This window comes from Dermacentor silvarum, chromosome 7 (assembly GCF_013339745.2).
Source record: "Dermacentor silvarum isolate Dsil-2018 chromosome 7, BIME_Dsil_1.4, whole genome shotgun sequence".
Classification (NCBI taxonomy): Eukaryota; Metazoa; Arthropoda; class Arachnida; order Ixodida; family Ixodidae; genus Dermacentor; species Dermacentor silvarum.
The window spans coordinates 22,313,461-22,338,709 of record NC_051160.1 but is presented as its reverse complement, the minus strand read 5'-3'; the positions used below and the strand labels follow the sequence as shown (position 1 = coordinate 22,338,709).

General features: G+C 49.4%; 1 protein-coding gene across 1 annotated transcript in view; it reads left to right on the top strand.

Moving 5' to 3' along the window:
• Positions 1–2,885: 2,885 nt before the first annotated feature.
• LOC119457702 (inositol-trisphosphate 3-kinase A) overlaps positions 2,886–25,249 on the top strand; it is a 236,014-nt gene continuing 213,650 nt past the window's right edge. The window contains exon 1 of the mRNA XM_037719356.2: positions 2,886–5,369. Within this exon, the coding sequence (XP_037575284.1) occupies positions 4,332–5,369 (1,038 nt within the window). The 5' untranslated portion in view covers positions 2,886–4,331. The remainder of the gene's footprint in view (positions 5,370–25,249) is intronic.

Below are 25,249 nucleotides of genomic sequence, written 5' to 3'. Positions count from 1 at the left end.
TTTCGTCGGTTCTGTCAGGGTTCAATTAACGGAAGTTGACCTACAATACCAACTAGTCCATTCTTAGCGCAAGGAGACGCTTGGTGAGCCAGGAAAAACGTAAATACGAAAGGCAGGTGGTGACGCCACCTTGAAGTTTCTGAACCGGTTCGTCGTGACGTCATGCGTTTTGACGGTGTCTGCTAGGCTTTAGATAATTCTTTATCGGTTAACATATAGTCTTACATTTTATTCTAAAATGGCCAAAAACTAAACTTAGCAAGTAGGTTTCAATAACATTTTGAGAGCCACAACGCATAAGTACGAAAAGATGCCTTGAAAACAGTGACGTCACGCTGACGTGTCAGGGCAGCGTTTCGCCCGATAAATGAGAAAATGGAAGTTTGAACTCCATTTTGTTTTTCTTTTTTAAAATTGACCTCTCGCAGCGAATTTAGGAAAAATATAGTTTTGAAAGAATATTTTCGCAGTCTTAAACTGATGACGTGTTTCTCTTTAGCAATGCCTTTAAGACCAAGTGGCTCCTGTACCAAATGTTTTTGTTACAAGGGCACTACGGGGGACTTGACGGCAATCGAATGGTGTAAACGACAGTTAGTACATGGTAACGGCGAAAGCAGAAACAGTAAAATTGTAAGCAGCTATTGTCAATCTATAAGCGCTCGAAAGAAAGAAATACGTATCGTGAAAAAAAATTAAAAAGAACAACATGAGGTCTTTAGCAAGTGAACCGCCTTTAAAGATAAAAGAAAAGAAAGATCAATGAAATCATCTCTAGCTCTGGCAGTACTCAAAACGAGCGGCTCCGAGAGAAAGAATAAAACGTTTGGCTTCGCCACAATATCCGCATAGTGGTGAAGGTGCTATACCAGGGACAACGACAACGTGACTTGGTGAACGAAAGTCAAATTTTGCGAAATCGGCAGGAGTGACTATAACGCGGGAATAAAGGAAATCGTAATCTGAAGGCCTACAGTGACGTCACCCGCCTCCTCCTTCTCTACTTTTTCTTTTGTATTATTATGGTCAAGCCAGCAGCAGGAGCACACAGTAGCAGCAGCAGCAGCCATGGTCAACAAAGTCCTACAGGGCTCGCAAAAAATATTTTCCTTTGAACAATTAAACGGCGACATGCTAAGAAGAAATGCTCAATAGACTCACTTGTATTGCAAAAATAACAAAGGGGACGAAATCAGCGACACCCTGGTAGATAAAACTTCAGTGGAGGGGAACGCAGTCTCGCAAACGCCACTTCGAACTTTCTAGTGAGGCAGAGTTACAATTAAATTTAACGTGCAGAAATTCAGAAGAGGACAGTGAAGATTCGGAGAGGTTAATGAATGACGCAATCTCTTCCAGCTGCCTGTTAATTACGCAGGCCGATGTTGGTAAAACAGGGATAACAGGACCTTCACGAGATGCCACCGCGAGTTCCACCTGCAGATTCAGTAAGGAAAAAAAAATTAACGAATTGTGAATGTCTCGGGATGAAAGAATAAAATGATCTTAAGACGTTTGATGTCTTAGGCGTGGATGGCGAAGAACGAGACAGACAATCTTAATATTACGGCTGACAACAAAAATGAAGGTGATTTGCACACTGCTAGAACGATTGCCAATAATTCAACCTGAAAGGTAGGCTCGAAATAGCGTAGGCGAATGAAAAAAAAAAAAACAAAAAAAACAATTCAGACAAGGTGATAAAACGTCCACTCCGGCCTTCTGTTCACAGATGGAAGCATCATTCGCAGTCACAGTCTTTATTCCAAGATGTGCAAGGCGCTTTTTCGACAGACCATTTAGGTGCTGATAGGGCAAATGTTTGGCATTATTTGGGAAAATGTCGTCGAAGTCAGCTTCAGTATTTGGAGCGCAGTTCACGGCGGTGGACCTGCAAGCTGTTTAGAGCGTTCGCGCAAGAACGAATTAAGGGACAGTGTAAACGTGGTCATTGACGGATAGAAAATGCTGTCGACTCATGAATGAAAACATATTGTGACCTTCTACGTGGGGATGCATAGATCTTTAATAAAGTTTGCGTTGAAAGGATACGGATCCGAATGAAAAGAGAAGGCAGGCGCGCTTGGTTTGCGTCATTGTTTGGCATAAACGTAAGGCATAAACGTAAGGACTCCCGTTCTATAGAAGAACATTGGGCCGAATACATTTCTTGCCTTTATTGCAGTTGCATGTTGTAAAGCAAACTTATTAAAACTGCCGTGCCCAGCAAGGTGTGAACCAAATCCTCCCTAGAAAACTTTGCGCCAGCCGAAAGCCGAGCCCCTCTGCAGCGCCGCACAGCGCCGAACACGCTAAAGTATCTTGCGCAAACCGTGACCCAAACGTGTCCTCCGAGACTATGTAACGCGCATAATCTCGGAGGTCACTACCCGTGAAAGTGCAAATGCGTGGAAACTTAGCGCCACCTCGTAACGAACACTAAAGCTTAAAGAACCCTTTTACGCAATGCTTAGATTTTCGTGTTAGCGACTTTCAAAAACCCTTGTTGTACTAAATCGAGTGCACAATGCAAAAGAAAAACCCTTTTTATAGCGCGAATAACCAGGGAAATGCAAAGTATGGCGACGGTGCCGAATGTGAAGAGCGGGGCTTGATAATTCAAGGTAAAAAAATTCGCACGTTTAGAAGGCGAATGAAAGTCGCCACGACATGATCCAGCACCGGTTTTTGCTTCGGATCCGCGTCGAACAAAAATTCACCCGTTATTTTTCGTTACTCCGCCGCGCGAGAGATGGCGACACAGTACCGACAATTTCCCGCCATTTCCGTTGCGCAACGTCGTCTGCAAGAGTTGACCGCCGGCGGCAAGCCTTCAGCGTTCAATGTATGCGTAGAGCGCGAAGCTAAACGTCAAAAAAACATAGCGATAACGAAAACAGCAGGGTCGTGGCGAACCACGTGGAATCGTTTCGCGAGCGCCTCGTTTTTCGTGTACAGCGGGACGCGCCCAGCGGACAGCCTCTAGCGGGGGACCCCAAAACCGGACACCGAAGGAATATCTCCGGCATCGTACGTATGAACGGTTGCATGCCTGCGTAACCGTAATTGCCTTCTTATATATCTGCGCCGTCAGAGAAGGAACGCCAGTGGCATTTCTTTATTTCCCTTTCTCGCTTGGCGCGTGTTTGACTCGCGAATCTGTCGGGCGAGCGAACAGGAAGTTGCGAGCTACGCAACTCCCTCTGGGGTCGTTTCCTGCGAGCGCCCGTCGAGCAGACGAATTATTTCGGATCGAGCCGCCGGGAAAAGTAAACAAGTGTCAAATAAAGAAGAAAAAAAAAAAGAGTTGCGTCGAGGAAATAAGAGGCACGCGACGACGACGACGTTGTCGTTTTAACAACATCGGGAGGCGGAAAGCAAATAACAAGAAGTTTGCGACAAGTAATAAACACAATTCCCCCGGCAGCGCCGCCGCGTAACTCGATAATTGGGTCGCATGGCTGGCAGAGAGGACGAGTAGCGTGCGGCGTAGCGCACCGAACGTGTGCCGTCGACGGAAATCGGCGTCGGTCGCTGCTGCAGGTTGGTGGAGTCCCGTACCTACAGCGTGTGTGTGTGTTTGTGTGTCTTGCAAAGCGTGACCGACGTCGTCGACTCGTCGTCGCCGGCACGCATCGCGAACCGTGCGTCGAAAAAAAAAAAGAAAAAAAAAAAAGCCGGATACGCGCGGAAAGAAAACAGAAACGAAAAAAACAAGAAAAAAGGAGAGAAGCTGGCGTTCCGAGACAAGCGTGGTGGTCGGCTGCCGCTACGCGATCCGCGGTCTCTTGAGCAACTTTTGAAACACGAACGGCGTCGTCGTCGAAGAGCCACCTCCACAACGACGTCGACACCAGCGCCGGATTGCGCCCGATAGTACGCCGCCCGTCGCCGACCTTTTTTTCGTTCTTTTTTTTCTCTCTCAAACGTCACCGAGCGAGCGAGCGCTGGAAGACGCCAGCCAAGTGTGCCGTTGTTTGTGTTTCCGACGCGAACCCCTTCGACAGCACGACACGGTGTGTCACTCTCGCCGACGTCCGCGTGCTACTGTCGGCGTTTGTGTGGTTCACTTTTTTGCATTCGAGGTCGTCGGTGTGCACGGCTCGCGGACGGGGCCCGTTGGACTAGCGCTTCTTCTTCGTTACGTGCTACACACGACGGTTCTCGGGGCCAGGCTTCGACCGAGAGATGTGACAGCGCCTCGGTGTCGGGCGTGGTTCGTGCGTGCGCGGGTGTGTGTGTGTGTGCGTGCGTGTGTGTGGTGTGGTGTGGTGTTTCGGGGTAGTGCACCATAAGGCCCGTGGTGAACCGAGTCGTGCGGCGCGCGCGCCATGGAGCCGGACCGGCGAAGCAACGGTGACGGCGATAGCGGCGGCGAGGCCTCGCCGCCGTTCCGCCGTGGCGGCAGCCGTACGCGCTCGCGCAGCTTCAACAACAGCAGCGGCACTTCGGCCAGCCCATCCCGGAAAGAGGACTGCGGTAGCGGATCGCGCGCTCGCGCTGCAGCCTGCGGCGGCGCGACCACCAAGAAGGCGTACTCGCTCGAGTCCATCCAGCGCTGCAAGCGCTGGCGACCCTGCCAGTTGCTGCGCGAGGTGTTCGCCAAGACGCCGCTGCTGTTCGGCGCCCGGCGGCAGCAGCCGCACAAGGCGACGACGACGACGACGGCCACCACGTCCCCGATGACTCGGGCGTCGGAGAGCGCGACGCTGTCGTCCGAAGACAGCGGTCACGCCGAGTCGCCCGTCTCCCTGGTGTCGGTGGTGATCGAGACGCCGCCTTCGCCTCCCGGTGGCGACCAGCAGTGCCCGCCTTCCAAGTCGCGGCGATCGTGCAGCGCCGACTCGGCCGTGGATTTCGACACGAGCGACGAGGCGCTTCTCACGTCGCCGATCAGTGTAGATGATGGTGGTGGTGGTGCTGCCAACGGAAGCATCGATCTCGTGGACAGCGCGACCGTGGTCGAGCGGCACTGCAGTACTGTCCTGGTCGACGGCGGCGTCGCAGTCGACGGCAACTCGCTGCACCAGCCGCCGCACCCCCAGCACCACCTGCACCGCACCAGCCTGCCGGGCGACAGGGCCAAGCGGCCGCTGTCCCAGTGCCTGTCGCTGTCGTGCCCCGTGTTGAGCGCGCCCAGCGTCGTGGTGAGCGACTTCAGCAGCTGCGACGTGTCGCCCGAGATCATCGAGGAGGGGGACGCCGACCTGAGCAACCACTCGCCGGGGGGCGAACTCCGCGACTACCTCTCCCTGGGCGGACGCTCGTGCAGCTCGTGTTCGCTCTCTTCGACCGTGTCCAGCGCGTCCTGGGACGACGACGCGTCGCAGAGCGACGTCAGCGAGGCCGGCTCGGCGTGCTCGTCCAAGGTGAGTGACCCCGCCGCCACGTCTCTCGTGTCGTCTTCGCGGTGCTGCGCGCGCCTTTTGTTTCGCATATCGCCTGTCACGTGTTCGCGACCGTGCGAAAGACCAACGCAGAGGACGGTGCGACGTCTGAGGTTCTGTCTACAGTGCACCAGTGGACGGCCAGAAGCACGAACACACCAAGCGGTGCTATATAGCGTACCAGAGCTGTCCGTGTTGGTCATGTGACCGTGCAACTGCAATCAATAGTTCGCGATATACACGCAGCACGACCGTTTGTTCGCTCTGTTCGCAGGCGCGTGATGGGTCGAGAATGGGCGCTTATGACATTATTGACATTTTGACAGCTTTCTGTGACATTATTCTCCTTTTTCGTGTGGTTATAGGCGGAATGATATACGCAATAAACATTACAGCGCTAAGACGTGGCACGTCGTGTTGTCGACCTTTTTTCTCTCTAGGCGTCTTGTCGTCACTCGACAGTTGGTCAATTTTTGGACTCTTCTGTGGCCGCAGTTTGCGACCCTTGGCCATGGTTTGCGCCAACGGACATAAGAAGGTTAGCGCGCGCGCACCTTTTGAAAGCCGGCCTGACGGGGGTCTGAGACCGCACTAGTTGGTGTTCCATCTTGTTAAACGGCGCGAAACCAGACCAAAGGATTTGGTGGGACGTGGTCAGGCACTTCTCTACATCCCCTACAAATTGCGTCCTTTGTCTCGTTTCGCTCTGTCAAACAAGATAGATGACACGATGACAATGGTCGCTGCGGCTGTTCTGCACACTCAAGGCTGCAGAGTCATACGTCATTGATCCAAATACTCGCATTTTATTCGCAGCCTCGTTTCCTCGAGTTGTAACTTACAACAGTCGCGCCTGGAAAATTGTTTAGATTTGTGAATGGGCGCATTCATCAGTTTGTTTTCGTTGTTATACCGATGCACTTTTGCACGGCAGCACGCAGAGGATGAGAAACGTAGACAAACCGAAACGAGGCGAACTCAAAACTCGTTTGCTGTGCCTCGCTGAGGTTGCAGCTCTGTTTGCATGCGTGGGTGTAAGGATGGCCCCTTCGATTATGTTGCGGTTTTGAGGATGACCCGCGGTTGCACTATGTGCAAGGCAGCTGGAAGCTAAGCCGTCGCTTCGTTGAGCTTTTTTCGCCAGCGCCTGCAACGTATTGACGTCCAGGGCCGCTGCTATCTGCTTCGTGATAACCTGCCACTGGAGTGGGAACTGCACAGCTGGAGTCGACCACTCGGGAGCACGTGATCGTGCTAGAGGACGTGACGTGCTCATGCGTCACGTGTCCCTTCGCGTCACAGCGTCGTCTGCCCATTTTCGAGCGCGGTCTGTATACACTCCAATCGAAAGGTCCCGAGAAAAAAAAAAAAAAGCTTCTTAATATAGGGACCTTATCGAATCATGGGGAGCCTACATACGCTCTAAAAATGTTTACACCCTTCAGAGTGTTTGCTTGTCCCATGGGTAACACCCCTACCGTTATGGCTTTAAGAACAAATGTAGAACATCACAACGAGCTCTAACTAGACGTGCGATGAGAAAAAGCGCGGTTGAAAACTATATGTAATGATTCTGACAGCCTTGGGCGCACAGAAATATCGGCGCAGGGTAGCCAACCGGAGATAATCTCTGGTTAACCTCCCTGTCTTTCCTTTACCTTTTTTGTCTCTCTCTCTCTCTCTCCGACAGGAGAATTTGACAGCGATAGCTTTGAATGTTTCTTAAATGCACTTTTCCTGTCGTCTGTCCCATCTATGATCGTTTCTGACTTGCCAGAAAACGTCGGCAAGCAAGATACCATCATTGGTTCCCACCAACGATTCGATCTTACCCCTTAAACGCGAGGGTGTTAGCCATGTGACAACCGAACACCCTTTATACACCCATAAAGGTGTAAAATGTTTAGAGTGTACTCCGGAGTCGCGCTCATATGTAGCTTTCTTCGCCTTTTACCTCCACACTGCGGTTGCTGTCTTGCACGATGAGTCGCGAAGGGTGAAAGATCGAACTATCCTCATTGACCATGTGATAGCGGTGGTAGACTGCATGACTGGGATTCAAGCACCGAGGAACGCGGTGAACATTGCGCCCAGAAAAGTGAACCAAAGCAGCGTCGATGCGCAGTGAAATAAAATTTAAAGTATGAGGTTTGACGTGTCCAAAACCCCGATGTGATTCTGAAGCACGCCGTTATTGTGGGGGCAGGACTCCGGATTAATTTTGACCACCTGGGGGTTATGTAACGCGAACCCTAAATCTAAGTATACACGAGCGTTTTTTGCATGTCGTCTCCATCGAAACGCGATCGCCGCGTCCGGGAGCGAACCTGTGACCTCGAGCTCAGCATCGCGTCGCAACACCATAGTCACTAGGCTCTACCGCGGCGGGTGATACGCAGTGAAGTAGTAGTAAACGACTTTATTTCGGAAGTTTCCCATACAAGGAGATGGCTGTCAGGCCGTGCCTGGTCGCCACCTCCTCAGCGCGTTTGATAGCCAGAGCTGGGCGCCCAGGCTTGTTGTAGTCGTTAGGGTTCTGTCCCAGGCTTCACTCGACGGTGACTGTGCTAGGAGGTCTGGTGGTGGAGGGTCCTTGCTGCATCCCCAGATGATGTGGTCCAGGGTGACGGTTTGTGTCTTGCGGAGGGTGCACGTTGATGTGAAGAGGGCTGGGTAGATGTGCCTGTAGATGTATACGGGGAAGGGAATGAGTGGGTTTTGAAGTCGTCGCCAAGTTATTTGTCGTGCTTTGTTTAGTTTCGGGTGCGGGGGTGCTTTGGTTCGCCTTGTTAGTTTGTAGTGCTGCGTGATGTCGTGAAAGGTGAGAATTGCTTGGAACGTCAGTGCATGCATGCTCGCTAAACGCGAAAAGCCTGCGGCTTCGCCGATACGCGTATGACGCGCCAGCTGCAGAGGAACAACGGGACCGTGTCGTTTGCGGCTGCAAACAGGTATACTTTGAGAAACACTTCGCGCAGTGGGAGTTCGGCTCGTTCTTGTGCGAGAGATCTCTCGTTTCTGTGGGACGGGATCTGCGCTGTTGGAGCGCCGCACGTTTGCGTTGAGCGAAGTGCATCTCCCGCGGTGAAGAAAACGTGTCTGACTTCAGCGTGAGGTCTGTGCTTATAAATGATCGCTAAACAAGAACAGCGCGCTCCTCCGCAAATATAGCTTCGCCCAAACCGATTCACACAGTGCGTGGGATCAGCATTTCTCCCTTGATATATATCACGTGTGGCAGACGACTCAATTCCACCTTTTCTCGCGTGGATTTCTTGAATCACGGGCCATTAATGAAGAAGGGGACGTTGTACTGTCGCGACAGATTGCAAGATAGATTGCAGAGCGCGTGAGAACATTTATCAGGACGTTCGCTTTTACTAAAACTGGCTAAGGAGGCTGCAATGGACTGCAGAGGAAGCGTATCGATGAAGCGAAGCCCCGCTGTGGCATCCATGGAAACACAGCGTATGATTACAACACAAAAAAGAAACATTGGTTGCGTCACTCCACCAACCGTGGGGCATGTATTGACAGGATGGCAGTCAGACGCTGAGCAGACGACGCGGCGCGGATTAACACATCATGAGGGGCATTCGGCCTTCGTATTGGCTAAGGAGCCCTGCAGTTTCCCCTGTGCTGCAAGGAACTACTGAGATGGAGTATAGGTACTATAGTGCGCGTACCCATAATTTACTGAATCTGTTTACGACCGACAAAGACGAAGGCTCCCGACAAATGGTATGTAATTATAGTTGAGAGCACGTAACGGCTGTATAGCTGTCAAAACAAAAGAATGTGCGGGAACCATCGACTATGATTGTCAATGTAAGCGACTAGCCGAATACTTCTAGACAGCTATTCGCTTTATTGAAAGAATGGGGGCGCTTGACGAAATGTGTTTGTTGCAGCGATAACATTTGCGTATAGCGCTTGTTGTTTACTTGCTTAATTCCGTATAGAGAACGGAGCCGTTAACCAGCACATGACATCTGTAGCGGTAGTGTAGGTGGACAGCACGTGCGTCTCAAATAGAGCTTTACCTATACTCCGTCTCACAAGCTGGTTGCAGCACTGTGGAGGTTACACGAATTATTAGCCAATAGGTGGGCCGAATGCCCCTCGAGATGTGTTCATCCGCGCCGCGTCGTCTGCTCAGCGTCTGCTTGCCATCCTGTTACATGTATGCTCCATGGTTGATGGATTGACGCAATATATATATATATGTATATATATATATATATATATATATATATATATATATATATATATATATATATATATATATATATATATATTGCGTCAATCCACCAACCATGGAGCATATATATATATATATATATATATATATATATATATATATATATATATATTTTTTGACGCCGTAACCATAAGCTGCGTTTACATGCATGTGACAGCAGGGCTTCGCTTTACCTGTGAGCTTTCCCTGCTGTTACCTTGCCGCCTCCTTAGCGGTATAGTACGGGCGAATGCCCTTACAAATGTTCACCTGCGCCACAGCGTCTGCTCCGCGTCTATACTTGGCGTTTGCTCGCTACCGTCATCGCGTACCACGCTAGAGCGGGGTAGTAAATTAATGATGCAGCGAAGGTTTTATAGCGTTCCGCATCGTCAACCCATCGCCAATGCTAATGCTGTGGCGCCATATCTGCTAACTAGTAATCAAACCAGTTTTACGGCTCGGTGCCGTGTCCGTATAGTCCTAGCAGCGTGAAAACAAACAGCCGATCGCAATAATTACGATAAAACCTACCTAATGATTTGACCTCAGCTTGAGATGAGACTTAGCGATGACGGATTTCGCCGCATGTTTCTTGCTGACAGGGCGGAGAGCCAGTAACAAGCGCGAATTGGGATCGAAGCGGGTGGTCGGCGCTGTATGGGCGCTGACATGTTGACACGGTTAGGGTGGCTATTACGGCTACCGGCGGCAACTGCCACAGTAATCCTCGGTATACGACGTGCATGCGCAAAGGTCCTATAACACGTGACGTATCGCTGTGCCGTATCGTGTAGCGAGCAAAAGTAAAACCCTCTAGTGTAGCCAATAATCAGCCAGTTACGCCCGGGACTATATACCGCTGCGCAAGGATATTGCCTGTGTACGCCTCGTACCTTCGCAGGCAATGCTGCAACCAGCTTGTGAGATGGAGTATAGGTATATGACAGTTGGCGTTCGACACTGAACCTGCCATTTGCGTTGGCGCCTTTGTTCCAACCACCCACCGCCAACCTCCGGCCGCAGCCAAACTATATCGATGGCTTGCACTGACGTCATTGTAGCCGCCATGTTGGTGCACCGACACGATCATAAGCTGGGTCCGTAACGTCACGTGAAAGCTTTCAATGAGATGGATTGGACTGAAGTGCTCGTAGTCGCCATGTTGGTGCCCCAACACGGTGATAAGGTGGGTGCGTGACGTCGCGTGAAAGCTATCATATACCGACTACGATAGCTGATGAAAGAGCCAAGGAAAGGCTTTATAAAGCATCACTACAGATACAATGTATACTTGACCAAAGAAGAGGGAAGGGGTGCAGACGGAAGTTGTCTCACATCGTTTCACGCCAGGTATCCTGGTACGTGAAAATTTCCGGGGGTGCAGGGGCAGGTGTCCGGTGTAACCCCCGGCCCCCTCCCCTCCTGGTTACGCGCCTGGACGCGGATATATATATAACAGAGTTTGGAGACCGCGCCCCCCGCGTGACCTCGCGTGACGAGGCCCGCGTGCATGCAGAGGCGCTCGTGTCGGCAACGAAGCGCGCGCTCGTGCCTTCACGCGCCACGCGTTACGACGCTCAATGGCGCGCGTCAGAGTGCCAGTACGGGTCGTCGCGTGCGTCGCACAGCGGGGAGGAACACGACGCATTGTCTCTGCCGCTGTGCGTGCGTTCGTGCGCGCGCATACGCGGAAGAAAGCTGCCCAGCGGCGCTTGTCGCCCCTCGCACACACGAGAGGTTTCAATCACCCACTCAATGTCGTCGCCGTGACATACTGCATGCCGCTGAACTCGGCAGGGCGCTTGCATAACGCAGCCTCCTCCGACATCACGGCGATGATCGAGGCTCGCCGTATCCAATTGCGCGACTCGGCTGGTGGCTGCAGTTAAGTTTGTTGCTGCTGCGTTTTTCCTATGTTTGTATGTTTTTAAGCACGAGATGCTTTTAGCTCCCGCTGTCGGGGACCTTCGTGTGACCTTGAGCCAGAAGCCGTTATCCGGCCCTTAAAATGAGAACATTCGGGCATCGTTGCGATTACAAAACGAGATCATCCGGGCAACCAGGCAAAAGTTAAGAAAATCTGGTCCCTGGCCTCCGACCCTTTGTACAGGAACGGATTACATACGCTAGTTACTGCCCAAACAAGTTACAAAAAATATTGTTTCCGAGTGTGCTTCCTAATGTTTGTTCACAATATCACTCAAGCTGTAACTTCTAGTACGCTGAAGTTTTCTTTGTGCGTCCTTGGCAGAAGTCCTACACTCCAGGGAAGGGGGGGGGGGGATGTATTATCTAAGCGTCCATCTAGTGGAGGACATGTCCATTTCGTCTACTGCTGCAGTTCTCATTGGCTGGGGGCGCCGATCTCCTTCCCATGCATACCGACCATGGCCAATGAGAACTTCAGCAGCAGACGAAATGGGCATGTACTCCACTAGGTGGACACTTACCGAATACCCCCCTCCCCCTCACCCCCTCTGGAATGCAGAACTGAAGTTCTCATTGGCTGGGGGCGCCGGTCTCCTCCTCACGCATACCGACCATGGCCAATGAGAACTTCAGCAGCAGACGAAATGGACGTGTCCACGAGGTGGCCACTTCACATTCACTTAACCCTTGGAGAGTGCGTGGAGGATTGTTCTTTCTTATCCTGCTGCGCGAACTAGCCTGAGAACTTTGTCGAACACCGTTACAACTCCATCGATGGCCCGAGCCGACGGTGGCCTTTCGTTCCAGTTCGGCTGACGACATTGCGGACTAGGACATGAGAAGGAGCGTTTGAAATGTAAATAATCTCCAATCATCAAGCACACCAAGGTCGGATGCGGTCGTTTTAGTCAGAACGTACGATATTATACCATCTTGTTCAGAGGGGGCGTGCGTTGTGGATGACTGCTGGCATGTCCATCTTGGTCTCTCGCCTTGAATGCACCCCCCCCTCCCCCCCTCACCCCCTGCGCCTCGCTCTTGCTTTGTGCCGCTCTGTTATTCTTAAACGGCGCATCTTGATCTGAGTCTAATCTGGTTTCCTCGAGAGTCTTTATTTACTATGTAGATTGAGACGCACATAAAATGAGCTGGCTTTGCACGGGTAAAAAATCGAGGGCGAAGTTGGCGTTGCTCCTGGCGACGCCGCCCGTTCCATCGAAGGTCTTTGGTGAACCAAGGATGTAGAAAGCTATTTTCTAAGGGTGGTTTTTTGGCTATGGCGTTCTATAGACTGCAGAGCACGAGGTCGCAGGTTTGTTTCCCGGCCGCGGTACGTGGCGGCATTCTGATGGAAACGAAAAGCAAGAACGCTCGTGTGCATGTTAAAGGCCCATGGACAGTTAATCAAAATTATTCCGGAACCCCCCCCGTAAGTCGCCTCTCGTAGTCAACTGGGCAGCTTCCGGACGTTATACCACACAATTGTTTAAAGCTACATAAGATCACAAAAAATTCACAGGGTCTCTTATGCTATCCCTAAGACGACTTGAAGGCGAAAGCGCAAATGGCGATGCATTAAAGACGGACACATGACGGACACATCCCCCTTAATTCGCTTAGTCGACTTCGCTTAGGCATCCCTGTCAACTTCGCTTACTCATCCTCTTATTTCGCTTAGTGATCCCCCTTAATACGCTTAGTCATATCCCTCTTAATTCCAAAGGTCGAGGGTTTGACTCCCACCCTAGGTCGTGGGTTCGAGTGCCTTAATGAACTATATCTTAATTAACTTCGTCTTCATTAACACCAAAGGTCGAGGGTTCGTAGCCTTCTTGTGCCTTTCGTGTCGTCGACGCGTTTTCGCCCAGGGTCGACTGACTCATGAGACATATAAGGCCTTCGCCTTAATAAAACTTCACCATTGTTTATTCTTAGGCCAACGTGAGATGCGTCTGCGTAGAACTTCGGGTCATCAGACACATGCCATACCGTATTCAAGTATGAAAATAATCACCCATACCGTATACATTGTTGTAGCTAAGTAATCTGGGATAGCAATCGATGGAGCCGAGGTTTCGCTCTTTTTTTATTTCATTTATTTACTTTTTTTATTCTAAAACTCGCTCTGCGGCATAAAACGTGTGAAGCATGCGTGTTATGTGTACGTGCATAATTTTTTGTATTGGATGAAGTCCAACAGTGATCTATGGTGCGGACCATAGATCCACATATGGTAGTCAAGAGGGCGGCTTAAACACCCAGGCCGAGGTGATTCTTTCTCTCTACACACCGGACGGCAGTGTGTGCTATTTGGTTGTTACGTTGTTCAGCGCGTAGGCCGCGCTATTTTGAAACTCCTAACAGGACGAGGAAAAAAAACGAAAACCTGTTTTCCTCGTCGCGTTTTGTATTCCAAAACAGCGCGCGTCCAACGCTCATATAGCGATCGGCATGCCTGTAGGTGGTTTTTTGCGAAATCGCAGTTGTTGCAGAGCTGTGACGCTTTAGCTGGCAAGGTCGATGAAGAAGACGGTTCTCGCATAGAACCACGTTCGGTGATGCGTATACACACTTCGCGCGTACACTGTACACGAACACTGAAAGCAAGGAACCACTTGCGTTGGCTTGCTATAGGTACCGTAGCCTCTGAGACTCGCGCACGACGCAGAGTCACGCGTCCCGAGTACCGGAGGCTACGCAGTGAAAGCAACGCGCAAGTCTCCAATGGATGCAGTTCAGCGAGGACTCCGAGAACTGTGTCAGTCACTGGAACTGACGGTCAGAGTCGTCATGGATTGCATCATATCCAATGTTGGCCTCATATTCACTCGTTTGGTCTCTCCCATAATTGTCCCGTGATTCACGCGATGAGTTTATACGCATATGTTTCTGAGTAGTATTCCGTGAGAGCAGCGAGAGGGAAAGGATTAAAGGGAATTAAAGGCAGACAAATCAACCAGACGGTATTATCTGGTTTGCTACCTTGCACTGGGGACATGGGAAAGGAGACGACAACAAATAGGTAAGGGAGAGAGAGAGAAAGCACATGATCGGGGCGAGCACAACGCGAACTCGAAACAGAAAAAGAAATCACGCTGAAGTGTTCGTTGACGCCAGCAGTTTTCAAGTGCACCATCTTCTCTGTTGAGTCGCTTTTGTGACGGCTATACCTCGTGTCCACGAAATGATGGTATAGCTCGTGCGGAACATTCCTTTACTCGAGAAATACCAGCACCGCACTCAGTGTGTCTCTGCGCGTGGCAGCAGCGTTTGGATCTCGCAATAACAGTGAAGGTGTACAAGGAAGGGTCTTAAGGATGAATAATAAATGACTAAGAAACTATTTTGTTTTCCCGGCAGATTCGTGAATGTTTCTTAATTCGATCGTAATTGAGAAGCCGTCCTCCAGGTTTCTGACAGTGAACAGAGCAGCGGTATCGCAAAAGCTGAAGCGGAGATTCGAGATGCGAGTCTCGCCGTCTCTTGCTTCGCTATATATAGTCCAGACGGTGCTGCCCCGTGCTTCTGGCAATGCACAGGGCGAAGTCGCGAAGCTGCAGCGAAAATAAAAGGAAGCCTACTTCATTGTCGTCCTCCGTTATTGCGCCGTACGTCACCGTGCAACTGCTGTTCGCCCGGACATCGCTTGAGTGCAGGTGTACACAGCGTACGATGGCTGACACTATACTTCGCGTGATCCCTCAGCATGCGTCATCAAGAGACTGTCTTGTCGGTAACGTGCACCGGGGTTGGTTGTTTTTTTTTTTTTTTTTTTTTTTTTTTTTTTTTTTTTTTTTTTACAACTGCAGCACACACGCTGCAGGCGCTCTTCCGGACATTTTGAAGTGGCGCCATATCGAGTATTTCGTGATCTTGTCAGTTCTTACTGGTTTCGACACAGTTCCACCTGAATACTGTTTCTCAGTAAGTTTCATTTGGTAGCCCACCCCTTATGCAACACCCCCTGAACGGGGGTCTTTAAAGTCATAAAGTGAAGTTCCGCAGGGCTGCATGCTACGGCCTTTCTGATTGGCTCAAAAACGCCCACGTGCAGGCGAAATTTGGCAACGTACAGAATAATGTCGAACGCTTCTACAACTAACAACATGACCTCTATATATAGAGGTCATGTTGTTAAGACATCCTTCGGTATACCGAAGGATGTCTTATGTCCCGGCCGAATTCCTTTTCTGTCATCTGTATTGGGAATGCCTCTGCAGCGAAGACCACTACAACGAATTTCTCGTTACAACGAAGGACTATACACGCGTCCCCGAGGGCTTATTTGTTGCTTCACGGCGAACGCACGTAGCGACGCCGCCACTTCTCTTCGTAGCCGCCACAAAGCGGCGGTGCACGTAGGAAGCGCCACTGTGCGGGAAGATACGGACACCGCAGAAGCTGTGCTAGCTACATTAGGCTTCTTTAATGCATGACACTCACAGCGACGTCGTCGAAAGCGGATCTGGCACCGTCGGAGAAAAGCAGTGAGAGCGAAATCTGACGTATTAGGAAGTGCCATCTGATCGTAGATGATTCGAGATCGAACCGAACTAAATATGACTTTGTTTCAAGTAATTGTCTTCAAGAAGTGTTAATTTCAACTTTGCCTGCTCTGTGTTTCTTCTACTAGTACTGCAGTATGTATACGAATACCGCATTGCTGATATAGCCATGAAATGCGCCTTCACGGGAAATTGTCAAAAAAAAAAATCGCTTTTTGCGAGTGTGCAGACGATTGCGCGTCTTACATCTTAGTTGCAGTACTCAAATGCGCAAGGAAAGCAAAGAGGTTAAACAAAGGGAGGGGGGGTAAGTCGGCCTCAGGGGGGGGTTACAACCCCCCCTCCTCGGTGCGCCACTGAGACTTGCGGACGTTTTGTGTCGCAGTCCTCACTTGAGCTTCTGTATAGACCGGTTGTATAGCTTCCCTCGATGCCTCGGGCAATATAGGAAAGTTTGCCGAGTAGTCTGTGACGGAAACGTTAATGACATCGATTGGCGCCCGAGATCATTAAAATGATGCCGGCTATACGCGTGATTAGGAAACAAGAAAGCTCTAAAGATAAGAACGTAGCGCAGAGAACAGAATTATGAATGTTGCTCATGGTGTTCACGGCTTAAGCTGTGACACGTACTGTGTCTGCAGATGTAAACGCGTCTTGGTATGTTCCTTTCTTTTTAGCGCCTCTAAGCACTTATGGTGGTATCGGGATATCCCTGTAACACATACACAGCTTATTGTTACGTTACGGTTAATTGTAAAATCATGGCTTCTCGTAATATCGCGGTCGATGCCACGGAAACGAAAAATAATGGTAGCGATGATTTTGCCCGCTTGTTGCATGCAGGGCGCCAAGTGACACCACAGCGCTCAGTGCCGTTTAAGTGAAGACCAGTCTTCAGGCTTGCTTATATTCGGCTGCAAGAATGGGCTTGCTAGGCCATGCGCTCGACTATGTTTCATAAAACTATGTAGTGCTTTCATTCTTTCGGGGCTGCTGAGTATGTGTCCTCTCTCTTTCTCATTTTTAATATGTCAGCATTAGGAATATCTCGAATCAGGGGATTTTCAAGATGTTGAAAAGATACACGTGCATGAAAATGTCATTGCCTCCAAATATGCCATTTAGACAACTGCCCCACAAGGCACTAATACAAAAGTTAATTAATTTTTGTTGGCTAGTCTTCTGGCGCTGACGTTATCAGCGGCAAAGCATACCCCCCCCCCCCCCCCTCGCTAACGAACTCGTCTGCAAAAATGTCACGTTCGTTGCGCTCTTTACTTTTTTTTAATTAAAAATATGTATTGTCTAAAAAACCAAAGACAAAAAAGAACAGCCTGTAGTATATATAAATATATACTGCACCTGGCGGTGGGGTTGGCTCCGCACCACAGTCAGTTGGTCTTAGCTCCTCGACGACGCAGGACGTGTGTCGATTGAGCTCCCGGACAACACTTTGCAATCTGATGAACGCGGTTTGAATCACGGATCCGGGAAATCAAAGAGTCGCGGCCGTATAATGCTAACTTATTTCTCTCGCATTTACCGCTACATCGCCACTGACTCTTTTTTTCTTTTTTATCTCATTTAATTCGCATTTACGAAAGAAAGCTAGTGAGCGTCTACGATCTCGAGAATATATGCCGTTTTACTCGGGATCATCATTATCATCAGCAGCAGCAGCGCAGCAGCAGCAGCCTATATTTATGTCCACTGCAGGACGAAAGCGATCTATCTGCGATCTCCAATTACCCTTGTCTTGAGCTATAGCTGATTCCAACTTGCGCCTGCAAATTTCCCAACTTCATCTCCCCACTTAGTTTTCTGCCGTCTTCGACTGCGCTTATTCCCTTCTCTTGGTATCCATTCTGTAACTCTAATGCTCCACCGGTTATACATCCTACGCATTACATGGCCTGCCCAGCTCCATTTTTTCCTCCTAATGTCAGCCAAAATATCAGCTATCCCCGTTTGCTCTCTGATCCACACCGATCTCTTCCTGTCTCTTAACGTTAGGCCTAGCATTTTCCGTTCCATCGCTCTTCGTTAACTTGTTCTCGAGGTTCTTTGTTAACCTCCAAGTTTCTGTCCCATATGTTAGCACCGGTAGAATGCAATGGTTGTCCACTTTCCTCTTTAACGACCGTGGTAAGCTCCCATGCAGTCAGGATTTGGCAACACCTGCCTTATGCACTCCAACCCAATTTTATTCTTCAGCAAATTTCTTTCGGTATATATCGCTCGGTTATTCGGGATGACTCTCAAGACAACGCAGGGTGCACGCTCGACAACGGATTCCACCGACGTGATGGCGACCACCGCTGGACGACGTCGCCCCGTTCATGTAGAGAGAACATTGCCGAGGCTGCCAAGGGGATGTGGTTGGGAGGCTCGCCTTCCAAGGACGTCGAACGACGTCGTCACTCGTAGGCCGAATAACAATGAAGGGAAACCCCCTCGCTCTTGTGCTGCTGCTGCTGCACCAGGAATACTATACACGATCCGCTGTATAGTACGTGTTACGCCATTCCTTCCCACGACTGCATCAGTAGCGGCCAGACGAGGAGGAACTGTGCAAGTCGTCGCCCTTGTGTAGTGGGCATCTGAAAGCCCGCTACGGACGTCACCGATTTATGTAATTTGGAGATAACGCTCGGAGTCGTTTAATCGTTCCAGCTCGCTTTTACGGTTTCTTTCTTTCTTTCTTTCTTTCTTTCTTTCTTTCTTTCTTTCTTTCTTTCTTTCTTTCTTTCTTTCTTTCTTTCTTTCTTTCTCTATTTCTTTCTTTCATCGCTAAACTGAATCTGCACATGGTAACCGTGTTTGAGGATATTTGTTCTGAGGAAACTTTATCGCGGGCGTTGTCATAGAGAAAGTACCACTGTCTTTATTATTATTTTTTTTTTCTTTTCGTCAGAAAGGGGCTGTCCAGCTATAGTTGGCAGGAATGTGTGTCGCAAAGTGCTCGATAAAGTGGGACCCAGATGGGGCAATGAACGCCGTAACGGCAGCAGTGATGCTCGAAACTGTACAGTGCGAAAACTACACCGGTCGAAGAGAAGACAAGATGGACAAAAAAAAAGAAGAAAAAAAAACGCTTAACCTTGCACTCGGCCGCGCAACGCTTGAAACAGCGAAGCTGGGCGATCATAGCCCAGCATTTTCCGGAAGTGCACGCGAACTTTTCATCTTATAACTCATGATGATGATAATTTTTTTTCGCGCGTCTCGGACTTACGGCCGTTACTGTGCGTTGCATATAGCGCAGCTTGCAACAGCGACACCGCGTTGCAATGCCGACAACGCGTTCCAGAAGACCCGCTCCATGAATGCGTCTCTCTCTCTCTCTCTCTCTCTCTCTCTCTCTCTCTCTCGCTCTCATAGCGCGCAAAACCTCTTCACCTCGCAGAGCAGGAACGTTCAAACGCGTCAGCTGTGGGCGAAGACGACGACGCTCGAACGCAATCATATGGTTCGCATAAATGCATGTTCTGCAAGCGTAGCCTAGTAAATAAAGAAAAAAAAAAAGAAGTCTGTATAGCCTAGTGGTTACGACGCTCGCCTTGGGACCGGGGGAACGCGGGCTCGAATCCTGCCTCGGCAAGAAAGTTTATTTCTTTGTAGTTTCTTGATACGAACCACCAACAACAAATGACGACTGGCTTAAACAGCTTTGCTGTTAAAACGCCGAACGCGCCGCCTTCTTTTCGCTAAGCGTAAGCCCTTAACGCGGCTAGACCATTTTTTCGTCGTTCGGTGCTTTTGAAGCAATAATGCGTTTGCTCAGCGGAAACCCTTAAAAAAAAAAAACACGCGACAAACAATACAGGGTCCAACAAAATGCGGTAAGGTATCATTCTACTGAAGACCTTTACTTACAAAAATCAAATATAAAAAAACTACGTCGTCCTCAATATTTCGAATAGAGCTGGGACTCATACGCAAATGTGCCGGATCACGGTACATCATAATATATTTGGCCATCGAGAAATGGCAACGCGAGAACAGAACCCGACGAATATGTTTTCGTAAAACGTGACCCTGTCGTGACAGAACTTTGCGTTTAAGGGGTGCTGGTAATGTACATTGTGATTCGACGTTCACGTGTTGCAGATATATCATGCCATCTGACTACGCTTGATTTGCGCATGCAATGCTTTATTCCTCCGGTATTTTCTATCTGCCTTGGTTGATTTTGTTGCATTCTGAACATTTCTTATAGTCGTTGGCCTTTATTGTATGAACTTTAAGTATTCCAGTAGCTTTCTTTTTTTTTTTTTACCACTGGCAGAATAACCTGTTCACAGAAATATACGCGAGTCGCAATAAGATATTGTTCTTACCAATCTGCGAACATTTTTCTTTTTTTTTTTGTACCTGTGTGTGCGTGAGTGTGCTTGTGTTAGTGCGTTTTCCTCCCGTAGATTTGCGCGCAAACGGACGCGGCAATTTTCCCAGCGAAGAGCGCTTCTATAGTAGTATTCGCCGCGCGCGTTCGAACGGGGAAGTGTGTAGGATTCTCGGTATATAAATGTTTCACCTTCATTTTCTCCGACGCTTTTTTTTTTTTTTTGTCTTTCCCGCAACGCGCGCACTTCGGCGGCTATATAGACAAACGGTGGCTATAGAGTCTTCGAAACGCGGTGTCCGCTTGCACGATGTCTCAAATCGGCTATTTATTCGGCAAGCGAAAACGAGCCGCTTTCTTGATTTGGGTCACGACGAGGAAACGCGGCGTCTATACCGTCAGATCGTCGGGGGGGGGGGTGCTGCTTCTGCGGAGAGGGAGGCGGAGCTGACGAAGTCATCGCTCCGCGAGACCTTCGTCGTTCGTATACGTGCGGGACGATCGACGTCAACGATCATGCGATTGACGACGCTCGAAGTTTTGTTAATTCGCGCTGCTGTATACGTCCCTGAAAGTGCACCGAAACGACGACGTCCCGCGCGCAGCTATAATATAGCTGGCCGTTGCCGCAAGGAAAACAAAGGCGTCGCTTGCGCGGTCTCGAAGAAATCGCGAGAAAGGAACGTTTTCCGTGTCTTTATATATACAGACATTCAGGAACCCGGATTATTGGTGAAGTCATACGAATACGGCAGCATATACGCTCTCTTTCGTTCGTGCTAACTCGCGCCTTGAAACTATCGAGAAAAAGACTATATAGGCCAGAACTCAGCACCGCTAGCTCCTATAATAAGTATGCGACAGCATACTTAGATTGTCATGTTTGTGACGTCTCGACGCGGGAGACCTTGCGCACTCTCATTTATCAAAGTGACGCTACGCTAAATACTCGGAGACTCCTATATAGATATTACAGTGAATTTCTTGAAGCGCTGTTTATCTGGTTATTGAAAGCACAAATGGAACGTTAGGGACAAATAATCAGTTTCTTCGCATGAACTGGACTCTTAAGAGAGTGCGAATGACCGATGTAAAGCCGGTAAATGTATGGCTTCCCTGAGCGGCGTGTGGCCTGACATGAAAACCGTCTTGAAATAGCGCGCAACGTCAAATATCGCAATGTCAAAATACCAACTGGCCCAACATTCAACTCTTTTAACCGTAGCCTGCTCCACTGCATAAGATCTCACGATTATGCCTGTGAAAATGTATCGTACTTTTGCTACAATTTTATGTTCAATTGCGTACAGTTAACGTTTTAATGTATTCGAAAACTATTCGTAAAGTATTCGTGTTTACGAGTACAATGTCTACTCGATTCTAAGACCGAGTCGGAGGGTCAGTATTCTCACCAGCCTCAGCTTCTACGGTGACCTAGTTTCGTTCAAAAATCAAATAACCTTCCTTATTTTTTCTGGATTTGAAGAACGCTTACACGAAGCCTCTTGCGCGAGTCACGTGTTGGTTCCACCCGGAAGACGAATCCGGCAGAAGGCGGTACTCCAACTGATTCGAAAGCAAAACACAGGTGACAGAATATGCGTGGTCTCCGCTGCATCCCTTCACATCCTGCGCGTTCGCTTGCACCGCCGTTTATACTGTCTTACCCGACAAGGCTGACCGCGTAGCGCTCTCGAGAAGCCGTGAGCACAAGAGAAATATATCTGTCCGTGCAGTGACGTTGTGATGAAATCGCGTGACGTTGGTTTCCAAACACAGCGGCAACAACGTGGCAAGCTCTCGTGAGAAACGCCGATTGAGTCAACAGCCCGTGAAAGCTGCGGCTGCAAAACTGTACACGGGGGTGAGGAGATGATGCCCGTCAATGTCGCTGTCGTGCGCGCCTGGGCTGCTTCCCTTAAATGCGCGCGTGCCGGAACTGGTTGCGTGGCGTGAGTCGACGGCGAGCGTCGTTGATCTCTTCATCGCGACAGACTTCGAGGAGATAGTATAGACAAAGTTGCCGAGTGTCGAGGAACGTCACTTTCGATGGCATCGTTTGTGTATACGATGCATCTTTGTTATTCACGGCTGTTCTTTTTCTTTTTGTTTTTCTCGCATATAGATGAAATTCGGGCTATAGTTGGTTATTCATGATCGTGAAATTCGTACCCTGCAGAGCGTAAGAAACACGGGATAAAGGTAGGAGAGACGTACACACTGGTCTGTATGTCTTCTACGTTCGTCCCTTGTTTTAGTACGCGATGGTATTTGACGATCACGCACACTGGTGTTTTTTTTTTTTTTCGTTTTTTTTTTCGCAGCATCGGGGCATGTATATTTGATGGCGTGCCGATGTGAAATGTGTTCGATCATGCTATTTCCTTGGACCCTGCTGTACTACATGTAAACCAACCGAGATGTGGACCGATGTAGACGTCAAAACACTGCGTCGTCTCCCATCTCTTGTACGGGGATGGTATATTTCTCCTGTCACGCGTTGTCGAATTCCGCCATGTTAACGACCTGTTCAGCCACTCGGAAACGGCGTAGCCGTCCTGTTAACCAATGAGAGATGACAATGTGGCGCATTCGACGATTAGCCGGAACTTGACAGCGTCCACAATACCAACCCCGCTCGCTTCAAATATAGTTTTACCCAGTGAAGCTGGCCAGAAGGACTTCTGGACGCGCCGTCAAACGACCGTTTCATGCACTAATAAGTGTGAAAGTAAAAGCGATTAACACGATGTCGAGTAAATCGCGGCTGCTCCTAATTAAATATACTGATCCCTCTGATTAAAAGCGGTGACTGCTTGACAAAAATTCATGCAACAGTTCAGCTAACGAACTTCAATTTTGCGACAGGCAAGCCCTGCATTCCTCGAAATAACTAATTTCCTCTTGCAGTTTCGCTGACATGCCCCGCCGCACTTTTTTGTAACGAGGTATACACACACAAAAAAGAAAATTAATGGAGTAGTTGCAATGCTCACAGCGTAGCCAAAGTACGATACGTTACGTTTGTTTTTGTTTACATGAATGTAAGGAAATGTTGACGCGCATGCAAACGACGCTGGTACTGCTTGTCGCGTAAGCTCTATATAGCGTGTACTGCGTCTGACGTGTATATGCAGGAGACGCCGTGCTGATTCATTTATTTTCGTACACACGTGTACTGTCCAACTTTCCTTCGCTCGTTATTTTTTTTTTCCTAAGGCGTACCAAAGCTACTCGATCCACTGCTGATATGCTAACCGCACCTTATTCGTTTTTGTTTTAAATTAACGTTTCTCCTTCGTATTTTTATCTCAGGCGTATTGAAAATCAATAAAATTCTATAATTACTGCGCATTCATGCCTCTGTAAATAACACTGCATCATCATCATCATCATCATCATCATCATCAGCCTACATTTATGTCCACTGCAGGGCGAAGGCCTCTCTCCCTGCGACTTCCAATTACCCCTGTCTTGCGCTAGCTGATTCCAACTTGCACCTGCAAACACTGCACACAGAGGGCTAATTTTCTTTTTCTCCGAAATGACACCTCCGAGGAACAATCATATCCTCAATTAGCTTAATTTCCCACCGGTGTGCTCTTTCATATATACCGTTCCCAGCCTTCTCGAATGAACGCGTATAGTCGAGAAATCCCGCGACGTCGCTCGTTTCTCCAGGAACAAGTCGCCCAGAATAGCTAGTATAGGTGCCGCCGCGGCGCTATATAACAATCCCCGCGTAACTCCTTCCGGAAAGCATGTGCGTCAATAGCGCCGTCCGAGTGCCCCCATAGAAATTGCCGCGACGTCGTCAGCGCCGGGCAGCAAACAGGACGCGCGCTGTCGTAAAGAAAAGCCCGCAGCCATTCACCCACGATGTGCGTTGTCCCCCTTTCAGAAAGAGATATCCTTCGTCGTTATCAAGCTGCATGCTCTCTCTCGAAGGCGGACGCGTAGCGCTGGCCGCGGTCCAGCCACTTGTTTATTGGCACGCCGCTATTATTCACTTCGCTCTCTTTACTTATTCCTGGCGGCGGTGCAGCCCTCATCTTGCCTCGATTTCCGAGTACCGTGTGTGCCCCCCCCCCCCCCCCCCCCCTAATTCTAAACACTAAATTTCTAAACAACTGTGTTTCTAAATTCTAAACAACTGTGTTTGGGAGTGGTTTTCACGAAGGCGTACACTGCTTTGATTGGAATGACCGACAGTGCTGCGCGCTACGTCTGCGGCGGCGCAGAGAACATCGAACGTTTATTGTGTCACTGCCATCGATTTCAATCGGAAAGACAAGCATTATCGAACGCATTGCGACGACTGGACGATCGGCCGTTGTCCGTGCTACTCGAAGACCGTCGCCATCGCTCGTCGGCCCACAAAGCTGCGAAGGCACTGTTGTCTTTCTTGAGGGCGAGTGGGCTATGTCAACGCCTTTGACTTGCTCGGGTCCTCCGCGTGCGTGCGCGAGTTCACCGCGTCCTTCCTCCCATCCCCCACATCCTCCTCTCTCTATCTCGCCTTTCAATTCCATCTTTCCCGTCGCCCAGAGAAGGGTAGGCAACCGGACGAATTTCTGGTTAGCATCCCTGCCTTCTCTCTCTCTTTCCACCTGCCCCCTCTGTTCCTTGAGTATAGAAAATATAAAGCTCGAAAAATGGCCAATTTTACCTCCGAACACATAAGCACCCTCCCTCTGTTTCATCGCTTCATCGCTCGCTTCATCGCTCGCTCCCTCCCTCTCTTTGATGACAATGATGGCAAAAACAAAGCGGGTGCCTGTAATCGAGTAAACGCGGCGTAAGAGCCTGTATCAGGTATGGCACGTTAACAGCCTGC